The 21,686-nt window shown below is 39.3% G+C and overlaps 1 protein-coding gene across 8 annotated transcripts in view; it reads left to right on the forward strand.

Annotated features, from left to right (window-relative positions):
* tnca (tenascin Ca) overlaps window positions 1-6,724 on the forward strand; it is a 67,787-nt gene extending 61,063 nt beyond the window's left edge. For all 8 annotated transcript variants that reach the window (XM_015032046.1, XM_015032045.1, XM_015032047.1 and 5 more), the window contains 6 exons: window positions 2,078-2,216; window positions 2,546-2,697; window positions 2,838-2,934; window positions 3,023-3,184; window positions 4,943-5,106; window positions 6,020-6,724. In XM_015032046.1, the coding sequence (XP_014887532.1) occupies window positions 2,078-2,216; window positions 2,546-2,697; window positions 2,838-2,934; window positions 3,023-3,184; window positions 4,943-5,106; window positions 6,020-6,130 (825 nt within the window). In that variant the 3' untranslated portion in view covers window positions 6,131-6,724. The remainder of the gene's footprint in view (window positions 1-2,077; window positions 2,217-2,545; window positions 2,698-2,837; window positions 2,935-3,022; window positions 3,185-4,942; window positions 5,107-6,019) is intronic.
* The last annotated feature ends 14,962 nt before the right edge of the window (window positions 6,725-21,686 follow it).

Below are 21,686 nucleotides of genomic sequence, written 5' to 3' on the forward strand. Positions count from 1 at the left end.
ATAGTGAATAAGCCGCCCAGCAAAAGCTGTTGAAAGAGTACTTTACCTCACACAATGTTATCTAGTCTTCAATCTGGTTTTAGAAAATATCACAGCAGCTTGAAGGTTGTGGATGACTTTTATCTGATCTCTCTCGAGGAAGTAACACTGCGCCACTCGTTAAAGGCCTTTGACATTTTACACCAGAACCTCTTGATGCAGAAACTGTTTGATGTAGGAGTTGCAGAGCATGTTACGTCTTGGTTTCACAACTCTATCTCCAACATGTCTCAGCATATATAATCGACAGGTGTTTTCATTTCTAGACAGCTGAACATCCTTTAAGGGTGTTCCTCAAGGTTAGGTCCTTTTATCATCTGCATTAGTGATCTCGCTTAGTGTCCCCATTACCGTTCTGGTGACTCAAATGTTGTTTTGAATCTAGGCAAGTTGAAACCACTGCTATTTTTAAATTCAAGATCAAAGTTGATAAATTACAGGCTGAGAGAGGGAGCTTGTGTCTCAGCACAGACATACTGGTATCCTCATCAATGAAAATCAAGCATTCAGCAACTTGTGAAGAAACCTAAATTAGAACAGCCCTTTTTCTTGCATCCGTTTCTTTGTTTTTTCCTTTTAACTAAGTCAAGAAAAACTGTGTTGCAACTTTGATGTCTGTTCTAGATCATGGTGACATTGTATATATGCCCGCTTCCTCTCAGTGTCTGCATATGCTAGGCTCAGTCTGTAATAGTGCTCTTTGATTTGTAGTAAATCTCAAAGTTCTTACACAACAGTGTTTTTAATGTGAGAGGTTGGACTGGTCTCCTCTGTCCACTAGCAAACTAAACCACTGGTACGTCTACAAAGTAGATGGAGTTATACCAACTAGGTTACATCAGTCAAAGACTACAAGTTGCTACTCTCTTCGCTTATAAAACATCTAACTTCTCGAGATCTAGACTTAGCCTGGTAAACACCCGCGCTTTGTTTTATATTTTTCGTCACACAAAGGATCTGTACCCTCAGTTTTTGAGAGACGACTGCTAATTTTACGCAATCGCTAACATTTGGCTGCGACTTCTGTAATGCACCAGGCGGACCGTGAAGGAAGCTTCGCTATGAAGATTACTGGAAATTGCGTGCGCTGCAAACAACCATCATCCACTGCAAAGAGAGACGTGCCGAGACGAACAAGATGGCTGCTACTGAGTGGGGCAAAGACATTTTTGCCAGCAGTAAAATGTCTCAAACATTCCTCTTACTCTGACTTTAATTGCTCAATATTTGGTAGAGTGGCCAACATGGACACCATCCAGTTGTAGTTTGTCAATACCCATTGGCAAACTACAACCATAGGCAGACTTCAGTTCTAAAACAGCGTAGGAAATCAACGTCATTGATTTTCCTTCTGTTCGATGAGCGGCCCAGTTGAAATTCTACTGGAGAAATGCAAGTCAATGCGAGAAAGCCCAGATGAAGCAGTGAAGGGTGAGGAGAATCGAACAGAACTGTGTAGGAAGGCCAAAGCCAGGCTTGTCTGGACTGAACTGAAGAAAAGCTCTTTTCAATATCTCTACCTGCCTAAAATCAATTAAATCAAGGAGAAGGTCTCTCTGAACATCTTTAAAGGGTTTTTAAAAGTCTTGGAAATAAGTACATCTTGTAAATGCTTCTAAAACTTTTGTTGTTGTATGCATCATCTTTGTTAGTGATGGTTTCCTAGTGAAATTACAGTGAAATACAAAAAGAGAAACTGAACCAAGACATGTTTTATCGTCCATGTGAAAATGTTTAAACCGCTGCTACTCGCTGCCTCGTCTCCTGCTTTCATTGGGCAGCTTTTTCTGACAGCTCCCTGAGCCAGCATCTGTTCAAACTTCATGACAAAGTTTTGAAGGCTGTGAGTCACTTTAAAAAGCATAGTGTGAACAGAAACCAGGCCAAACAAAGGTGGTCCTTCCTCCCCACAAAACTCTCCCGGTGTGAAACTGGCCTAGGTGGAAACCTTTTGGATTTTACAGACAGGAAAACTCCAAATCTGAAAATATTTGGCCACAACTGCAGCAACAACCTTCTGTTAATTTTGTCACTGCAGGAGGTAATGCTAAGCCCCACAGCGTCGTCTTATAGCATGTCTCAGCTCACTGACTCGACAGAGTACAGTGTCCGCCTTCAGGCCATCTCTGGAGGCCAGAGGAGTCACTACATAACCACCACCTTTTCCACCAGTAAAGGTAAGAAAACCTCTTGGTATTTGCATCCATCACTAAAAGTCACCTTTTAATATGATTTTTGTCGGCACTGGAGGCTCTGATTACTGGTTACGCAACATTCCAGATGGGCTTCTAATGCTAATTCCAGCAAAAGCAGATTACCCGTGCCTATTTTTCCTTCTCCCCAAACTGCTCAGATGGAAAAAGCTTCTTTTTTTTAACCTTCTTTACTTTCTTTCTTTCCAAAAGCTATTCCCACTCATGACCCTGAATGGTGTGGGATGGATTTCTTGAAGATAAAGTGCTTCTATCTTTCTCTGATGTCTTTCGAACATGTGGCGGCGTTCCAGCTGGACAGATGTACGCCCGCCCCCGGGACTGCGCTCAGATTCTGTCGAATGGGGAGACCACCTCTGGTCTGTACACCGTCTACATAGGAGGAGAGGAGAGCCAGCCCATTCAGGTCTACTGTGACATGACCACAGATGGCGGAGGATGGTTGGTGAGGAAGCACTTTCACACCACAAGATCACACAGAATATGCTAGCCGCGACGCACCTGTTTTTCTGATGATGTATGATAGACAGACCCGGAGAGACCTTAGCTGTTGTTGTGGCACTCATGAAAGCCAGTACTCCTCAGGTTTTCCTCAGGCGCCAGAACGGAAAGCTGGAATTCTTCAGGAACTGGAAGAGCTACACAGCTGGCTTCGGGAACATGAGTGATGAGTTCTGGCTGGGTAAGAGAATTCCCCTTCTGGCATCCGTCACTCTCCTCCCTCCCCCACACACCCTCTGACACACGCTCTTTTTAAACTTGGCCTATAGGTCTCTCCAACCTCCAAAAAATCACGTCTCTGGGACATTACGAGCTGAGGGTGGACTTGCGAGATAACGGAGAGTCGGCCTACGCGCAGTATGACAAGTTCACGCTTGCCGAGCCGAGAACACGATACAAAGTCTACTTAGGAGCTTATAGTGGAACAGCAGGTACGCAACAGTCCAAAGTTAATCTGAAGTTTAAATCCTCGTCATTTACAGTGGGTGGCTGAAATATACCCTCCATTTGAGCTTTTCCACATGTTGTTATTGTGATTTTATCAGATGCACAAACAGGAGTACATGGTTTTGAAATTCAAGGAAAAATGGCACATGGTTTCCATTTTATTCTCTTTTCCCAAAGCAAAGAAAGCTGAAAACGCTTACAGTTTTATAGAGTGGACACTCAGTAGATCATAAATGGAAAAACCTTACCACAGATTCTCAATTGGATGCAGATCTGGACTTTGACTGGGTCATGTTAAGATTATGCTTTGATTGAGGGGGTGTTTAGAGCTGCTGCTGTTTGATTTAAATTGGTTTGGCCCTTGACAACAATTTGTAAATTGTAGAACTTTGAGCCACCAGTTCCACCAGCTACACAAGGCAAAATGTCCTACTACCCACCTGCTTTTTGTTTAATAAGGACAATAAAGTGAGATGGTTGATCTTGCAAAGATTAGCTTTGCCACTTTTTAAACTTTTCATTGCTGAACTTCAAATTGTAATTCCTATGATTCTGATTAAACAAGCTAAGGGTAAAATTCAATCTAGAAGGAAAATACTTTGCAACTGCATAAAAGCTACAGGATAACTCTGATAGTTTGAAGTCAGAACAAAACCTAAAGCTTATTTTAACCAACAACACTGGAAACTTAAATGGCCTAATTTCTTCTAAATCACTTGAAGGATCTTTCAGCTTCAAGTCTTTTGTACTTTCATTTGGAACTGAAACAGGCAGATGGTTATAGAGATCATCCTTTAAAATTCCCCACTACTCTAAATTGTGTGGCAAGTTTTAAAAGTACCAACTCTGTGATGTGTTTTGAGCATCAACATGTAATATCAAGAAGCAGTGGTGTGGTTTTCGCATTTGGTGGTTCTGTTGGTATCAATATTCAATAACCTTCAGCAAACACTCAAGTAGTTTGGTGCAGAAGGCAGTCAGAGTGAAAGTCAGCTTTTGTCTTAACTCCAAAAGAAAACGGTGCTTCCTGGAGGTCAGAGGTCAGTGTCTGCCTGAAGTATGTTGGAGTCTTGTTTACTAGTGAAGATAGGAACTAGAAGGTGGAAAGACATAAAAAGGGCTTCGTCTGGTCACCGATTGGGTTAAAAAATAGCTAAATTTTGGGTACAAACTGATTACATGAACCTTCTCAGTAGAGGATTTCTGGATTTTTCTCCTGTTGCCCCCATGGCCCCATCCTGGAAAAGTGGAACACAATGGCAGTATAGGTAGACAGACAGATCCTAAACATGCTTTTTCCCCTTTAGAGAGAGACATATTGTTCTTAGAGTTTATAAAAGTGCCTGGATATTTCATTTGTTGAAGTCTGGGGTTGTTGTGAGGAAACATTCCTACGTTTTAACTTTAGTTTTTTTATGCAGCTGAAGGTCATATTTACAGCAGAAAGAGCATCAGATGCAGAAAGGCGGTGGGCATGTTTGCACCAACATGTTAGTGCTATTTACCTTGTGAATTAGATGCTTACACAGTCAATATTGAGCCCAAAGTGCATGTAAAAATAAACACCAGGAGTTGGTGAATTGGGGCCTATGAGTCATGCGAAGGCACCTTTGTAAAAAAAAAAAGCCAAGTATTTCCAAGCATGTTGAATGTTGAACTCTTCCATTGATAAAAACTATTTTAAGCAAGTCAATCATTTGGAGTTGAATGTGTGGAACTGGTTTTATTTGATGTGCTACCAGGCGACTCCATGTCCTACCATCAGGGCCGGCCGTTCTCCACCTACGACAACGATAACGACATCGCTGTGACCAACTGCGCCTTGTCCTACAAAGGTGCCTTCTGGTATAAAAACTGCCATCGTGTAAACCTCATGGGGAAATACGGTGACAGCAGTCACAGTAAGGTATGTATCATGTTCGTTTTTTGTTTTTTTTACTTTTTGAAAACCTTTGTTCACTTGAAAAAACTGTCTCAGCTTTTATGCCTATTTCAGTACTTCTGTAACTTTATTCCATCAATAATGCAGTCCTGTCAATGGATTTATTTTTCTCATGATCTTAGTGTTTCTTTTCTCTTAGGAACTTTAATTTAATGTTAGAAAATTACTATTTTAACCTGTCATTCACGAGAGGACCCAAATTTGGGAGGAGGTAATTAAGCCATTTCATTCCACTGTTTTTTACCTGTGGCACATCTAAACACCGCAGGACAGCGGCCCTTGAGGACTGGAGTTTGACACCCCTGTTATTGTGAATGACAACCTGTGAATGACAGGTTAAACAGTGCGTTTCACATTTTCTCACTTAAATGAAATGAAATTAACATCTAATGTTCCAGGTCAGTCAGGGTTGCTAAATGTTAGATTTATGAGTGAGAAAAGTTTGCATTTTTTTTCTGTTTGTTTTAATTTGCACAGAGTATTTTGTATATTTCCTCGATATTTGGTAGATGTACCTTTTAAATTATGAGTTGGTTTTCTTAAATGTCAAGAAGAAATGCCAAAATTACATCAAGCTTATCAGGAGCTCACAAATTCATGACATCATCATTTACAGCTTTCTCAAATTATTTAAAAGCAGAGTAATATTAGTATGTTATTTTTTGACTATAAAGAAAAAAAACATAGCTGATATAAGAAGTCTTCTTTCTAATTATTTTAACATTTTTAGGTCAGGTAATCCTCCTCACCCGCCAAAAAAGTCAAATTTACTTTGATTTAATGCAAAACAGTGAGGAAAAACAGATTTGTGTCTCTCTGTGGAGCGTTTTTAATGATGTGTTAGCAGCTGTATTTATTGTTTTTTCTTTCTCCACAGGGGATAAACTGGTTCCACTGGAAGGGCCACGAACACTCGATCGAATTTGCAGAAATGAAGATTAGGCCAGCCAACTTCAATAACCTGGAGAGCCGAAAAAAGCGATCGTAAATTCCCGAGACTCCCCACTCCAGACCCTTCCACTTCTGCACCTTATCGTCTCCAAAGAGCGCCCCCTTGCTTTTAGAATCACTCTCTTAAAAAATAAATAAATAATAAATAAATACACACAAACCAGCACTGTGGGACTTCCTGGAGTCCAGTTCTGACTTTTACAAAACAGCCTGGTAAAATCACATCAACGACCCAGATTGGCAGTGCACAGTTAGTTCTCCTGGTCGTGTGATTTCCTCCCAAACAAAGTCGTCGTTGACCTGTTGTCTTTTTAAGAGTCCTGTATATGAACAATAACATGTTTAAGGGGAACAAGCAAATGCATAAGAGATCTGTGACCTTTTACAACCCCGCCCCCTGCTGTATCCCAGTGACATTGTATGTTGAATAAATTTTCAAAAAATAAGCAACAAAAAAGTCATTTTGATGAACATAAATTAAGTGTTTATTGTGAAACCACTCACCAATGTGCTTGCTGTTCATATTTAAAATCTGATTTGCTTCTTGTTTTGTTTTTTGTTTTTTATCTTTGATTGGAAAGAAAGTAGCATCCGGTGCTCTGTATACAAATAAAAAACGGTTGGTTTGATACGTGGGAGTGAGCTCTTGTTTTTCCTGTTAAGCTGCGTCTCCTCCAGCAGATGGCAGTGTTTACTCTGTATTCAAAAACTCCGTTATGGGTCAGACGTAGAAGAGGATTTTTTTACACACCAGCATCCGGAAAGTAGTATTTCTTATTCGGGTCGATAAGAGGGCTTAAGGCATTAAAAAGCGCTGGAATTTAATTTAATGTTAATTTAACCATTAATGTATTATTGATCCGCTTCTGTGCAGTTTGGTGATACTGTTTCCCACTTTGACGATCCAGGTCACATCAATTTAGATACTTCAAAAGGAATGATTAATCTCTGCAGAGGACATTGTAATGCATGAATTTGCATTAAGAAGTTTCCTCCTATTTGGTATTAGAAATGCACAAAACTCGAGTTTAAACATTTTTTTCTATCAGAGGCTGATTTGCGTCACATTAAAGTATGTCAGTTGCTAGTGTATCAGTACTTGCATTTCAGCTGACCATATAATTGCGCAATTGGAGCTACAAAAATAAATTTGCTTAATGGAAACACAATAACTTAGGGGGTAAACTCACTTTTTTTCAATTAAAAGTTTACTTATGATGAGGGCTTTTCAGCTGTATCAAAATCAATATATTTCGCAAAACTTGCAATGGGAACACTCTGTTACAAGAGTCACATGATCAACAACCGGATATTACTACTGGCGGAAAAGGCGAAGACAACAACAGGAAGTGGAAGGTAGGATGATGGCGCAACATGTTTTTTAATGATTGATGGTGTGAACAAACGTTTGCACTTGTGATTTTTGTAGCGTCTTATTTAATGGAAACGCCACTATATATATATATATATATATATATATATATATATATATATATTTTAGTGGAATATCATCAATGTTTTGCGCACATTTGTAATGAAAATGCAGCTACAGATGAAGCTTCAGCCTCGGTGAATAAGGTTAAGAGTGCAGCAGGTTCGCATCCCCGTTCCAAAGTTTGAAGTTTATCTTTTCTCTTTTGCAACAGGAGCCTGTTTTAGCAAACCACTCAAGGTTTTTGCTAAATCGATACATTTTCTGCTGATTTCATTGAATCCGCCCCGCAGTAAATTGGAGCAATGTTCAGATTTGGTGTTGGCCAATCTGTTCAAATCAGTCTTTTGTGACACCGTTTGGCTAAAAGTGATTGATTTGTGTCCTACTTCCATTTAAAAGTAGGTTGTCTCAGGTTTTCATCTGTGGCCAGGTGTTGGAGTTTAGAATACTGTAATGAACTATGGTTCTGTTTGCTTTTTTTCCCCTCTAGCACGTTTCAGTTCAGAAGCGTTTCCACATTTTTTTTTATATCATAGCCACAAACTATTATGTTTTACTGAGTTATGAGATTGACTAACAATAGTGTATAGGGAAAATATGTTTTTTGTGAATAAAAATCTAAAAAGTGAGTCAATACTTTATCAAAACATGATTTGCTTGCAGCTGCAATTCCTTTGGGTTTTCTGCCCAGCCATGGTGTGTTTTTGTGTTCCTGTGTGAGATTCTTTCCTGCACAGAGGATCTCTGCTGGAGGGTGTGGCTATCCTGCTGCAGATAACACACCTGGCTGCAATTATCTCATCTGTCTTCAGGGGATTTAAGGAGCCTGATGGCCAACCTCTGTGTTAGGGTGCATTCAGATCAGCTTTCATCAAACTCTAGTTCTTTGGTCTTGAAGTTTTGGGGAGGTGTGAGTGCTAAGACTGGATTTAAGACGCCAAGTCCGGTCTGCCTAAGAACCTAGGACTCGGTTTGATTGAACTGAGCTCGGACGGCCATGTTTTGGCAGGTTTGCAGTTGAACCGCCCTCCTTTTTTTTTTTTTTTTAGGTTTTATTGGCTCTAGTGGCCTTCATTTGGTAGTGAATTGACAGGAAAGAGGGTAATGAGAGAAGGGGGAAGGCATGCGGCAAAGGTCGCCAGACCAGGAATTGAACCTGTGACGGCCTCGTCGAGGACTAAGGGCTTCATATGTGGGTTGTGCTTAACTCCTGCACCACCACAGCACCCAAAACCGCACTCTTTCTTGCACAAAATGTTGACTCCAGTGTGCATTATTTTCCCCCACCACCTACTTTTGGTCAGCCACATAAAATCCCAATAAAATCTACTGTATTTCGTGGTTGTGACGTGACGGAATGTGAATTAGTTCAAGGGATACCGACAGTTTTGCGAGACCTTGCATCTCTCATTTGGACCATCTGGGGAAACCGTCACTGCTTAGTCACCAGCGGAGGAGTAACAGCTTCTGCTTAGCGGAGCTAGTTATCAGCCTGTTCGCAGAAACCCAGGAGGTTCAGCTGTCAGCTGGTTTTGGTTTTCAGAACATTGTGTTTGAACACGACAAAGAGGAATGATGAGACATTGGCTGTCTGCCGGCTCAGAGCTGGGAATTTTCCATATTAACTTCAAGGTGTAGAAATAACTTCTGACCTGGATTTCTACCAGGGCATTCCGCTCCGGTCTAATTTCATCCAGAGATGTTTCTAAATGCAGGCAGCGCAAGTCAAGTGTCCTTCTAATAAAGCTCAGCTGTAATGGCAATCAGAGCACTCAAGTTAATTCTGTACATCTTTTCAGGAACGGCGACACTTATTTTTCACGGTCAGGAGTCTATTTACACCAACTCGCTTGGAGGATGACATGATGAGATAATCTGTGCCTTTCTTGTAAGACATAAAAAATTTTCTTATGTTTATTATTAAACCTCTGCTCTTATGAGGCATCTTTAACCTGACTTTTAATTGGCTCTACAGAGTATTGTTCGATGTTTCTTTCTTGCAGAAACAGCATTTCAGGTTGCAGTGTCTTGCAGGGAGCAGATTCCACCTCTGTGATTTGCATAAGGAACATAAAGTTTTGACATGGCTGTCAAATTTCGACTCAGAATACCTGTCGGGCTTTGTGATTTGTGTGTTGTGGCCCAAAAATGTCTTGTGGTTCCAGCCCCCAAAATGTGATGTTTCCTCTCACTCTGCATCACATCTGAAGCTGTAAGTCATCGGATTCTTCAGTCAGTTCATGAGACTGGTGGATAAAACATGAATATGTGAGGGATTATGTGGCCTCTGGGAAAAACTGGCAGCGTAGCCGAGAGTCTCCAGGTCCCTAATTAACTAATTTGTAAGGATTATATTCTATAAATGCCAGCTTGTTGGCTTAAGTATTTACCTTAAAGGAGCAGTATTGTGTTTTCTCCAGCCGAGTAGTGCCATTTTGTAGAACTATGTGATGTAAAATGGCAACTTTGTTATGTTCAATTGTTGTAAAAATGCTGCATATATGAACATTTGAAAATGGGCCACTGTCTCTTTAAAAATCCCTGCTTTTTCTGAAACTCTGCCTTTCGGGAGTCATCACAACATGCCCCCTCTATTAAACTTTGAGCGACATTTTTACCAGCGCTAATTACTGCTGGCTAGTCTGAAGGAGCTGGAAACTTGGAAGCTGCCATCTGTCCCTCCAAGTGTTTTGCAAAGCTGAATGGTTGCCATGGGGAGATTAAAGGATTTCCCAAACATGCATGAAAGAATCATGTTTTTGACGAGAGAATAATATAAAATGATGGGAAGATCAAAAAAGTCGGTTCTACATAATACTTCCCCTTTAAAATGGTTTGCGTGGCTACAGGTTTCAGTTTCTATAGGAAACAAATATGTACAAAAGGTGAAAGGTGGCTTTCATATTTATATTTTTCTCAAGTGTATAAAAAAGTAATCCTGATTGGGAAGTTTGAACAAATCTAGACCTAGATGCACTCAAAGTCTAGGCTATCTAGTAGCAGCGTCCATGCCACGATAGTGGACACTACATAGTTCCTTTAGTGTCAGGGATTATAACCAGGGTAGAATGGAATTATCCTAAATTTAGATATGTGCTATATCTAAATTTAGTAATTATTTCACCTTTTCACTCCGTTTTCATATTCTTGAGATTCCCCCGTCTTGCAGGGATGATCTTGGAATCCATAGAAAAGGTATTTACTTGACAAAAGCTTCTCCTGGATACCACTGAATATCAGCTGAAATTTTCTTGAGCAAAAAAAAAAAAAAAAACCTCTTTGTTTTGTCTTGTGTAATGTCGTATTGGTAGGTAAACTCCAGTTCCTGAGATTCGACTCTGGTCCTGTTTTTGGCTGGTGCTGATGTCTCTTCTGGAGGAAAAGTCTGTCAACTTCCTGCTTCCGCCAACCTGGAAGATCCAGGCTCCCAAACAGATAAGACTTGTGTATGGTGATGGGAAGATTCCAGCATTAATCAAAGGACATTATCAGTTAGATAAAGGATATATGAGGGCAGTTATTCAGACTTTAACCACCGGTGTTCACCTTGACGTACACCTTGTCAGCTGTGCAGGTATTCCGTCACTACGGTGCTTCAGTGTAATAGTGAAGAAATTACTTTCCCCGACATAGTTAGTACTGTTTCATGTTTTGGCCAACAAATCCCCTGGAGATGTTTCAAAAATCTGCTAAATTTGAAATTAGGTGAGCTAAGTAATTGAGTAATTTGTTTTAAAGTTCTCATTAGCACAAACAGCCTGGGTTGGATATTTTTATGTGTTGGAAGACAAGCAGCAAAAGTCTAACAATGTTAACAGCTGCAGAATCAAGTCAGAATTAGCAGTTTGCTCTTTATCCAGAATCATCCATTTGATCCAACCTGCCTACAAAGCTCACTTTGTCATGGTAACGGGCATTAGCTTCGCTCAGGATAAACAAACTCCATTTTGTCCGTTTCAGTCTCGGTTTCCATCTCTATATCTCTCCAACCGCTGCCCTTTCAGCAGAGCTGAGAGGTAGCGACCACAATCCCAGAATGCACTGCAGTGGGACATCTGTGGGTATTCCCCGTTCGCTTCCCTAGCTTTGGAAATCCTTGACTCACTTTTCTCCATGCATTGGTTTGCTTGGAGACCAAGCGCAGTATTAGAAAACAGTCTGGACATTACTAATGTGGTAAACATTTTAATTTTCTGACCATTACTGAACTTTTAGCTTCAGGTCAGTGTGTCCATGTTTTTAACGGTCTTAGAAATACTGACAATGCATAAACAGATGGGAACATTTAGACAACAGCAGAAGTGAAGATGCTTTCTGCTAGTTGAACATGTTGTCCTAAATAATGTTATATAAAATAACAGTAGTTGGCCAAAGTGCTTCACAGTTTACACCAACCATAATAACATAAAAAAAAGCTTAAAACAATAAAAATTAAACACTGAGAAATTAAACAGCAAACAGAAAACAAGCCAAGTAAAAGTTTCAGAAAAACTCTACAAGCCAATAGAAACATATTTAAAAAGTGGAAACAATATGTTGTAACTTTCCTATTAACCTAAAAGTTGTCATTTGTGATATATTAGAACTCATAATTACTTCCAAAATGTTATATTTTTACTATATTTTTCACCTTCGGAGGTCGCCATTTCTTCAGCTGCATAATGGACCAATGAAATTCACAGTGTCCTGCTGCATCCTTCCCCGGGTATGTTACTTATTATTGATGTCACAGTCCGGTTTTTATCCTACATTAAAGAAAACTGGGAACGAAATGTGAATGATCTACGACTGCGGCCAAATTGTCAAGTAATTGTTGGACAGCATTATCAGATGGAAAGTAACTCTTTATATTTCTCTCCCTTGTAATCTGGTGAGTCAAGTGTCAACACAGCATACTAATGAGATTAAACAATGTCATTGTTGCGAAATTTACACCGCATTTGACTTGTTTCTGTGGCAGTGACTTGCATGACTTTTGATTTGAGAGCTGTGATGGACATTTTGTCAGAATTTTCTAACCTTTCAGGCTAGATAAAAAAAAAACTGTGGAAGATTGAATGGTTGAACCATTGATAAGATTCTAGATTGAATTTGTAGGTAGGAGGTTTGGGGACGCTATTTATGGCATCACGTCTTAAAAAGGCAATGACACCAAAGCCTAAAACACAACAGTGTGACGCGGGCATTTTCTGAGCTTACTATAAACAGTTTAAAAAAATTACAGCTACGTAAGCGTTTAAGAGTCACAGCTTTGTATTTACCAGAAATGTTTGATGTGTTTGCAGTCAAACTAGGTCGTAAAAAAAATCCACTGAGACCTGACATTGAGAGGACCGTGCACAGAAAGCTGCGTCTGGTGCCAGCTTTAAGGGTAAGGACCTCAGGAAGTGTGCATACTTCCTGCTGGGTAATGTATACATCTCCTGCAACGCTGCAGTTCAACAGCCCCTTACCTCGGTACACGTGAACCTAAATTAGCAAACAGTTCTCTGAAGTGTCATCGAGTTGCTGCACATTGTGAGACTCTTTCTATTTGTACAGGGTTATATCACTGTTTGCTCAAAGCGCTGCCTCATATTGACACTGTAAACTCTCTCTCTCTCTGTCTCTCTCTGTCTCGCTGATGCAATGATGGAGAGTTTGGTTTATACTCATTTAAACGTAATCGACGTGCCTTTAGGTTACATGCTGTGACACGTGTCGATTCCTATGATTCTGATTTTGTGCTTATATGTCTTGATGGCGAATGTTTTCTTGGAGTGACATGAATGAAGTGCCCCTACCGCCATCAGGTCAAATGGAAGCCAAAATAATAATGTGATTTCTGCATCAGCCAGTTGAGCAAAGGTTACTGTGTTGCCCAAGAAAACCTGTTTGCATTAGTCACACCATGTGGCCTGAGAGAAACACACCGAAGAGCCATTCATCATGATTTTCAAGGAAAGTTTTTCCCAAGAGTCTGAGCTATATTTGAATTGGCTCTACTCTCAGTGGAGGGTCCCTGGCAGTGTGCGAATATGTATCTAAATCATCTCCCCTGGCCCTGTCAGTGCACCCGAAAAATATTTTTCCACTCCTATATTGGAGACCAGCTCTTTTTTTAGTTGCATGTTCCCCCCCTCTGTTTGTTACATACGCTCAGTGAACTCCTCATGCGTGTTCGTTTGTTCAACGAGGACAGCTGCAGATTTGAATTATTAAAATGAATCCTATTTAATGTTTCCCCATCTTCACTTCTCAGAAATATGAAAGCAGCAGGGAGCTTTCCCAAGTGTTTGGTCTAAAGCCTTTTTGTTTGTTTTTTTTACACCACAAAGACATCACATGAGCAGAGCTTCGTAATCTTAAACAAACGTTAGCAGACGCTGCATATTGCTGCTCGTACGTCTGAGCTTCAGTGTGCTGCAATCAAGCAGCAGGATGAAGCAGAGTCCTGCAGAGAGGAAGCCTAGACTGGAATAATTATCGCAGCTTTATCCTGAGAAGTGACATTGTGTAACTGACCCGAATAAAATCTTCTCGTGAAATTTGTTGGCTTACTGCAGAAATGTCTTCGTTTTTTTTTAGAACTGAGATGTGTTACAAAAATCGTAAACGTGGATTCACCTGTCTTTATTTATTTTTTTTTTTTTTAGAGCTACTACTTCATAAGTAAATTGATCAATTTTAATATTGTGAACAACGCTTACTTAATGCTGGTGAAAGATACTTGTGTAATTGACTGCATGGTATGTCACGGTTTAAAGCGCCAAAATTTCCGCAGCCAGCAGTGGCTACTTCCTTGTCGCAGGAGGCTACATTCATTCTGAAGCTAGCTGCTGCTAAATGATTAGAAAATGAGAAGGAGGCTACTTACTTGAGTTAGCTTTTAAGAGGCTAGTGACTAGCATGCCTATGTAATCCACTGTACTGCCTTCTTCGTCAGCTAGCCATTAGAACGGACAGGCCAATGTTAGCATTGAATTTCCAGCGTTAGCCTTGGATAGGCTAGCAACTAGCATGGCTAGGATGGCCACTCTCAAGACATTCTTTTTTTAAAGAAATCTTTGTCAAAACAAATGGTTGACATACAATGTCTGTCGACATATTGACTTGTTCTTTATAAACAAAAGTCTTGAAAAGGAGTAGTTTGAATAAAAAAAAATTGTAGTCTACCCCTTCTCTCAAAAGTCAGTTCGCTATAAGCATCTAAGCATAAATGAACCTTTTGCATACATCTTTAAACTCAAAACAGGTAATATGTGTATATAAAAATAACCAAAAAAATATAGATATTATCTTTGTAATGATATAACACTCTGAAAATTAGCCTTCTCTCTTTGGGTTCTTTAGACAGATTGTTCCATAAACAGAAACACAATGTTCCATTTATTTAGTTCTGACTTTTTTTTTGACTTTTTTTTTTACTCTCATCCTCTCAAATAATAAATGCCATCTCTTTTAATAAATCTGTTTTTTTCTTCTTCTTTTTTTTTTTGCAAATGTGCTTGCAATATATTGTTATGTTAAACATATGACCCCCTTTCTTCTGACCTTTCACAAAGGTTAGAGCATTTTTTCCCGAGGGGGTCAATGTGTTCCTCTGTGTTTAATAGATTGCACTTGGAAATCCTTTCTTGGAACAAATTTGGCAGTAAAAATTTATAGCTGACTCATCTAGAGGATTTTGGCAGTCTGGAATAAATTATGTTTTTTTTTCTCTTTCTTTCCTTCTTTCTTTTTCCACATAGAACAAAATCTTCAGAGGCTGACTGCTCTCAGCTTAACCACTCACTGAAAACTATTTTTAGCTATTTTAGACCCCCAGAAAAAATGGATTATGTTATCCAAATAAACTAATCTGCGCCATCAGTGCAATATTTCACAGAATCTATTCGTCACATTGCTAAATAGTGAAAATTTTAATCACTTATAAGTTGTGTAATTCCTATGGGCTCAGCAGCAAAGCCACCAAAATAAAAACAAAGAGTCTTGACTACGCGAGTAGTAAGTGACCTTCCATATACATGTGATCCTGCTGTGAACTCGACAGTGGGATGAGCTCCTCTAATGGATTCATGGTTTCCAGGTTACCAACAGAACTTGCTCAGGTCCGATCAAACTCATAAAAATTGATTCTGTCGACAAGTTTGTCAAAGTAACGGCGGCGATGCGACCGAGACCAGCCGCTGGACCCCATCGTAATCGAAAGTGACAAACAACAATAAACTGGATTATTCAATAAAAGGTCATGCAAGTGTCAAAACCCCGTTCCAAATGAAGTGATCTTGTAATCCTTCGCAGCACCAGTGCATTGTCAGCTCCCGTTTGCTTTACATGCGTTAGGAGAGAGCAAATTTAATTAGAACTCTGTAGATGCACGTAAAGTTGGACCGGCGCCTAAGAGGATTGTGTTCAGAGTGTCTGTCGAACGTCACACATGACCCGCTCAAGCCGCTTTCGTCCTACATACTATACGACACAGATCACAACTCTGACCTCTTGACCTTATCAGGTTGCCATCTGGACCTTTAGGCATGCGGGGTTGTAAAGGTCTTGAAGCGAATTCGCTATAATTCCATTTATATAAGGAGTTTTACAAACTGGGCCTGTCGACAGAACTTAAATGGTTGCAGTAATTCTGTTACAAAACTTCATTAGAATAAGTTGCATTACCTTCACTTTCCATTTAAAGAAACCTGCCAACGTTTCTAATTAAAATAAAGTCTCTCAGATATGCTGTGCTAAAGGAAACAAGTTGATGAAATATGAATAATTAGTGACAGGTCGACTCATTTCAACACAAAAATCTTCCCTCTTGCTGAACAAAGAAAAAAAGAAACAAAACCACCGCAAGTTGGGTCATGTGACGTTGCTAGAGCTAAGCATCGACATAAATATAGCATGACGATGCGTGGTTAGCTGCTTTCCGCGTCACCAACACTGACGTCTTGAGAAGGTGGATGTGTTTAAAACATACAGTTGCATAGAAAATAAATCCAAAGCAACACCAACAGATAAAAACAGGTTTAATCTGCATTTAACTGTATTGATAAAGTTACTGTTCCTGCTGAGGTATTGATTTGACTTTGACGTTTGAAATTATTAGCTCAGGATTCTGAAATATACTGATTCACAAACCTGACCTACGGCCTGTGATCAGAGGGAGTTGATCATCCATCACTAGTTTTTCTCTTGCTCACTTCTTCCCTCACAACAACCTGTTCAACATCCAGCAATCATCTCCCCAGCATTTAATACTTCCTCTTTAGTAATTCCTTTGTCAGATCCTGATCCCACCATAGTCCTTGTTACAGTATTGAGTTCTTTCCACGTTTTCCGACTTGCTTTACTTTTGTAAATTTTCTTTAAAGTCTTAATCTTTCGTTCTTTTGTCCAGCTTTGAGATGTCTGTGGTTGCTGCTACAAAAGAGTTGATTATCAACAGATCACAAAACTGGCAGACTGAAAGTATAGTTCAAACAGGAAGTTGTGGTTTCCCAGGCTTTCCTCTTTGAACACTCAGGAATACGGTTTTGAAATGCTTGAAATTTTGACGACGAGAGAGGAAAGTGTCAGTTTACTGGGCATTGTTTCACCGGCAGGACCGTTAAAAAAAAAAAAAAAAAAAAAACTGGGTTTACTGCAGCTTTGGTCACACAAAGAAAGCGTTTTCAGATCTGTGGAAGAGAAGTGACTAATTTAGACACGACAAGATAACACAAACCTGGACAGGTTTGGTCATTCCTGGTTGGATGTGAAGGTAGAAACCCAAAGCACACCTGTGGAGCAAAAGGTAAAACTCTGAGTAGTACTGGAAAGAGAGAGAAAGATGGTTAAAATTTCTTGCACGATGCAGCAACAGGAGACATGAGGTGGAAGAATTGGTCCAGGATTAGTACGCATTGGGTCAGGCAGAGCGGAGTCAGAAGACAGATAAGAGCTAAAAACCATTATTTAGTTCTTTAGGTTAGAAGTTCAGATGGCAGAAATGTGGTTGTATTCTCAGTAGCTGTCTTTCTTATGTTTTTCATTCAAATTCACTCTGGTTTAGTTGTATTTGCATACAAGGACTTTATAGTTCCTCAGTGTGATAGCTACTTTGTTCCTTAAAGGCTTTGAAAGAGATTTCAAACCAGTTCAGAGAATCCCTTTATGGGATTTAGTGTACCTGCTCATATTCCCCCCTCTTCTCTTTTACGTGATGATGGTTTGAAACCTGCAGCAGGGTGACATAACGCCCGGCATGGCCGTGAGGATTACGACTCATTCTCCAGAGCGCTGGGTTTTTTTTGAGGTTCGATTGGATAAAACAGGATTAGCATCACAATGAATCTACGAGTATTCAGAGGCAAAGACCAGTGGCTTTGTGACCTTTGGCATCTGAAATGTTTCTTAATCCTTCCTCCATCTGTGTTATGATGGCTAAACATAGATCTGATGAGCTGTCGTTCCTGCCAGGTGCCCATCTTTTATTTTTATTTAATCAGTGTTATCAGGGGTCTACTAAAAACATCAAAAAGTCCTGCAACTTTTAGATGTGTTTTGGGTCCAACACACCTGAATCAAACGGTTGAATTATAAAAACAGATTTTTGTAAAAGTACGCCGGCCTGCGAGGATTGGAGTTGAAGACTTTTGGTCTAGATTTTATTTCTATTTTCAAGATTCTCAAGTTTGCTTTACATCAGCAACGTAAAAACAACACACACATCAGCCTTGTTTCCAAATTGCATTTATGAAAATAAGTTTTAAAAAAATCTCCCATTTTTCAATGAGTTTTTGGTATCCAAGTTTGTATATTTCGCAAAACTGCAATGGAAACGTTTTATTTTTTTTTGCAATACACAAATCATGTGACCGACAACCAGGTGTTACCGCTGGCGGAAAATCGAAGATGACGACAGGAAGTGGTAGGAGGATGATGACACAACGTGTTTTTTGATGATTTTATTGCGTGGACAAACTTATTTACATGTGACTTTAGTTGTGTTTCTTATTTAGAGGAATTGAGAAACTGTGTGTAGTTGACATGAATGGAATACCGGCAACGTTTTGCCACCCTTGTAATGGAAATGCAGCTGATATGAATAAAACTTTATCTGCGCATTTTTTACACCACGGCAAGTACCGAGTCTGTTTTTGAGTTGTGTGTGGCGCCTTTTTCTTGATTTCAGAAAACAGAAAACAAAAGTGCGACTCTGCTGCACTTCCTGGTACCTTTGCTACATTGTTTTGGGTCATTGAGCCCTGATCCTGAAGGAAGTGAAGGTTAATCAGTGACTGGTGGCGCTTCTTTGTGTGAAAGCATACAACCAACCTCCCTTAAGGTACACTATTATTTTCTATTGAATTGTGTTCCTAATTGCTACATTGCATGTAGCCTCAGTTTCCCAAAAGCTATGTTAGTGAGATTGCTAACATACTAATGTTTTTGAACTCTTGGGTTGGACTTGTAACACTTATGGGCTAGGCAGCTAGCTGTGGCTACGAAAGCAACATCAGAAGACTGTCCTTTTAAGGATCCTGAGGTGTGAATGAGAACAGGAGGCAGTGCTTTTAGTTTTGGTGAATATATATATTAAGTAATTTGAATAAAAACAGACAATTACAGCAGCACGATGACAAAATATTCAGAATAAATAAATTCCAAAATCATAAAGTCCATTGTCCTTTTCCTAGCTCACCATCTTCAGATCCAGATGAGGATCTGATCCAATGGGGAAACAAACCCATTAAGTGTTTTTATCAAAAAAACAATTATGTACAAACATACAAAGGAAATAATTTAATTTAGGCATTTGGTTTATGAATATTAAATGTAATTTAATAAAAATGTTTCATAATTAGACATGAAACATTTCAATAATCAGGTTAAATTAGCCATAATTTAAATAAAGTAAAACAAAAAGAGTATCAATCATATTTCAATCTAATCAATTTAAAGTTAAAGTGCACTTTCAAAATATCAGTCAAGAAAAATAAAATTAATTGTCAAATACACAAGCAGAGTGATAGACAGAAAAAAATAAATAAATATACTGCTCAGTATCAAACTTAAGTGTAGCCACATTCTGTTCTGATCAATTTCATTTTAAACTTCACTGCCTCAGCATCAATACAAACGTGTCAGAACACTAACAAAATCAGCAAACAAGTGACCTTCTCAAAGAGAGTGGGGCGGTGTTCTGTCAGATCAGCATATGTTGTCAGATAGTCATACGCTTTGCTCAGACGTGTACGCAGTCATTACCATATGATTTTATTTAATCAGCAACATAGAATCATGACGTAGATCATTATTAACAGTTATTAACAGTTGTATGGCATCCAGCTGCAGCCAGACCTGCTTTAAATACACTTTGAAACCATGACAACGCATGTATATTTATGTAGTTATCATATTATAAACAATTTAATGACTTATTTTCGTCATAACTTGTTGCGTATGCTGAACTGACAACTCCACTGACGGTCGGGCTTCTTAATGCGCATGCGCGGGCATGCGTACTCACTGCATGTATGCTATCCTGACCATAGACATCAATACGTATACGTATTGATGTCTATGATCCTGACAGCGTATGGCTATCTGATACAACACCGGCCAGCTGACAGCTTGCGAGTGAAGCTGGCTGTTAATGCAGCGGGAGAAGACATCTCCGAAAACGTCGGAGCAATATTGGAAGTAGGTGATTTATTAATGAACCGAGCAGATATTTGAGATCTATACATCTACATTCATATACATTGTAAAAAAAAAATCATTTTGCGTAATTTTAAGTATAATACAGCAAAAATTATTTTGCCGCCATTGCTGCTTTTCCGAACACCCGCTTTAAAGGATGCAGAGCCTAAATTCGGACACAGCTGTTTTTTGTTAGACTCCCCCTAGTGGTCTGGAGCACTTCCGTTTGCATCACTTCTTGTTTGCTGCATTTCATTTGGTTGCGTCTCTGTTTTTGTTTGCATCTTTTCTCTGTTGCTGCGCGTTTGCACCTGTCGGCCACCGTAACAATCACAGTGGAAACAGGTGAGGATGTTCAAACTGCGCGCTGGAGGCGAAGCTGGCAGAGTTTGGGGCACCACAGGAAGTGGGCCCGCAAAAATAAAAGTCCTTGACTAAATGCGGGTTACAGACTTCAAACGGAATTGATACCAAATTAAAGGATTTTACTCAAGACTTGCTTTATTTAATTGCATTGTACATCCCTTAATCAACATATATTGTTTATATGTAAATTGACAATGATAATTCCCTATTGTAGGTAAAAATTCATTCGGTTTGATCATCAAAATCAAACCAAATGAAGTCTCTGCAGTCATCTTTACTGCAGAGGTTTGAATCCTTATGCTATAATTCTGTGTTTTAGATGTGCTTCAAACATTTCTTTACCGGTAATGCAGAAACCTGCAAATTTCCCTCAGGATGCATCAGTCCTCTGCGCTGGTTAGAAGGGATGAAGGGATGCACAGAGAAACTGGGTCAGAGCTTCTGGGAAGCATTAATATGTGAATGAGTCCATCCCCATAGCTTGTGAAACATATGATCTAAACGCACAAATATCTACTTCAGTAAAATTTCTGTTCATATCAGCCTAATTTTTGGCTGTTAAAAACCAGGGTGTGCAAAAATACCATTGAGATTTAGTTTTATTTAGTCACTTTACATCCACAAACTGCAATTATTTTAATGGGATATTTGTTTATTTAAGGATCCCCATTAGTTTCTACCATAGTAAAGACTATTATTACACACCACAGACATTACAATAAAATCATACTTTTACAAACATTACAAAAAAAGACATAATAAAATGACAACGAACCGCAATATTCAAATTGACCGCCTCAAGACTTTTAATATTTTGCAAATATTACAAAAGGGCATGCACACACAAGATTAAAACAGAAAATGTCAAAGATATATTTAAAAACAAGTCCAACACACACATATATGATTTTTCTTTAGTTTATTTTACAATGAAAGGGTTAAGATTAGGGTTGGATATGATGGGAATCTCTTTAGCTCTGGGACGGGTTGAGGAAATTCGTCCATTAAGACGGGCAATATGTTCAGATTCAAGCTTGTCATTATATTCATTGAAAAATAATCAGGCAGACAGCAGACTGGAGCTTTTATTAGAAATTCAGTCGGTAATTTATAGAGCTCAAGCTTT

Source organism: Poecilia latipinna, unplaced genomic scaffold, assembly GCF_001443285.1.
Source record: "Poecilia latipinna isolate Pla-1442-1.1 unplaced genomic scaffold, P_latipinna-1.0 Scaffold229, whole genome shotgun sequence".
Classification (NCBI taxonomy): domain Eukaryota; kingdom Metazoa; phylum Chordata; class Actinopteri; order Cyprinodontiformes; family Poeciliidae; genus Poecilia; species Poecilia latipinna.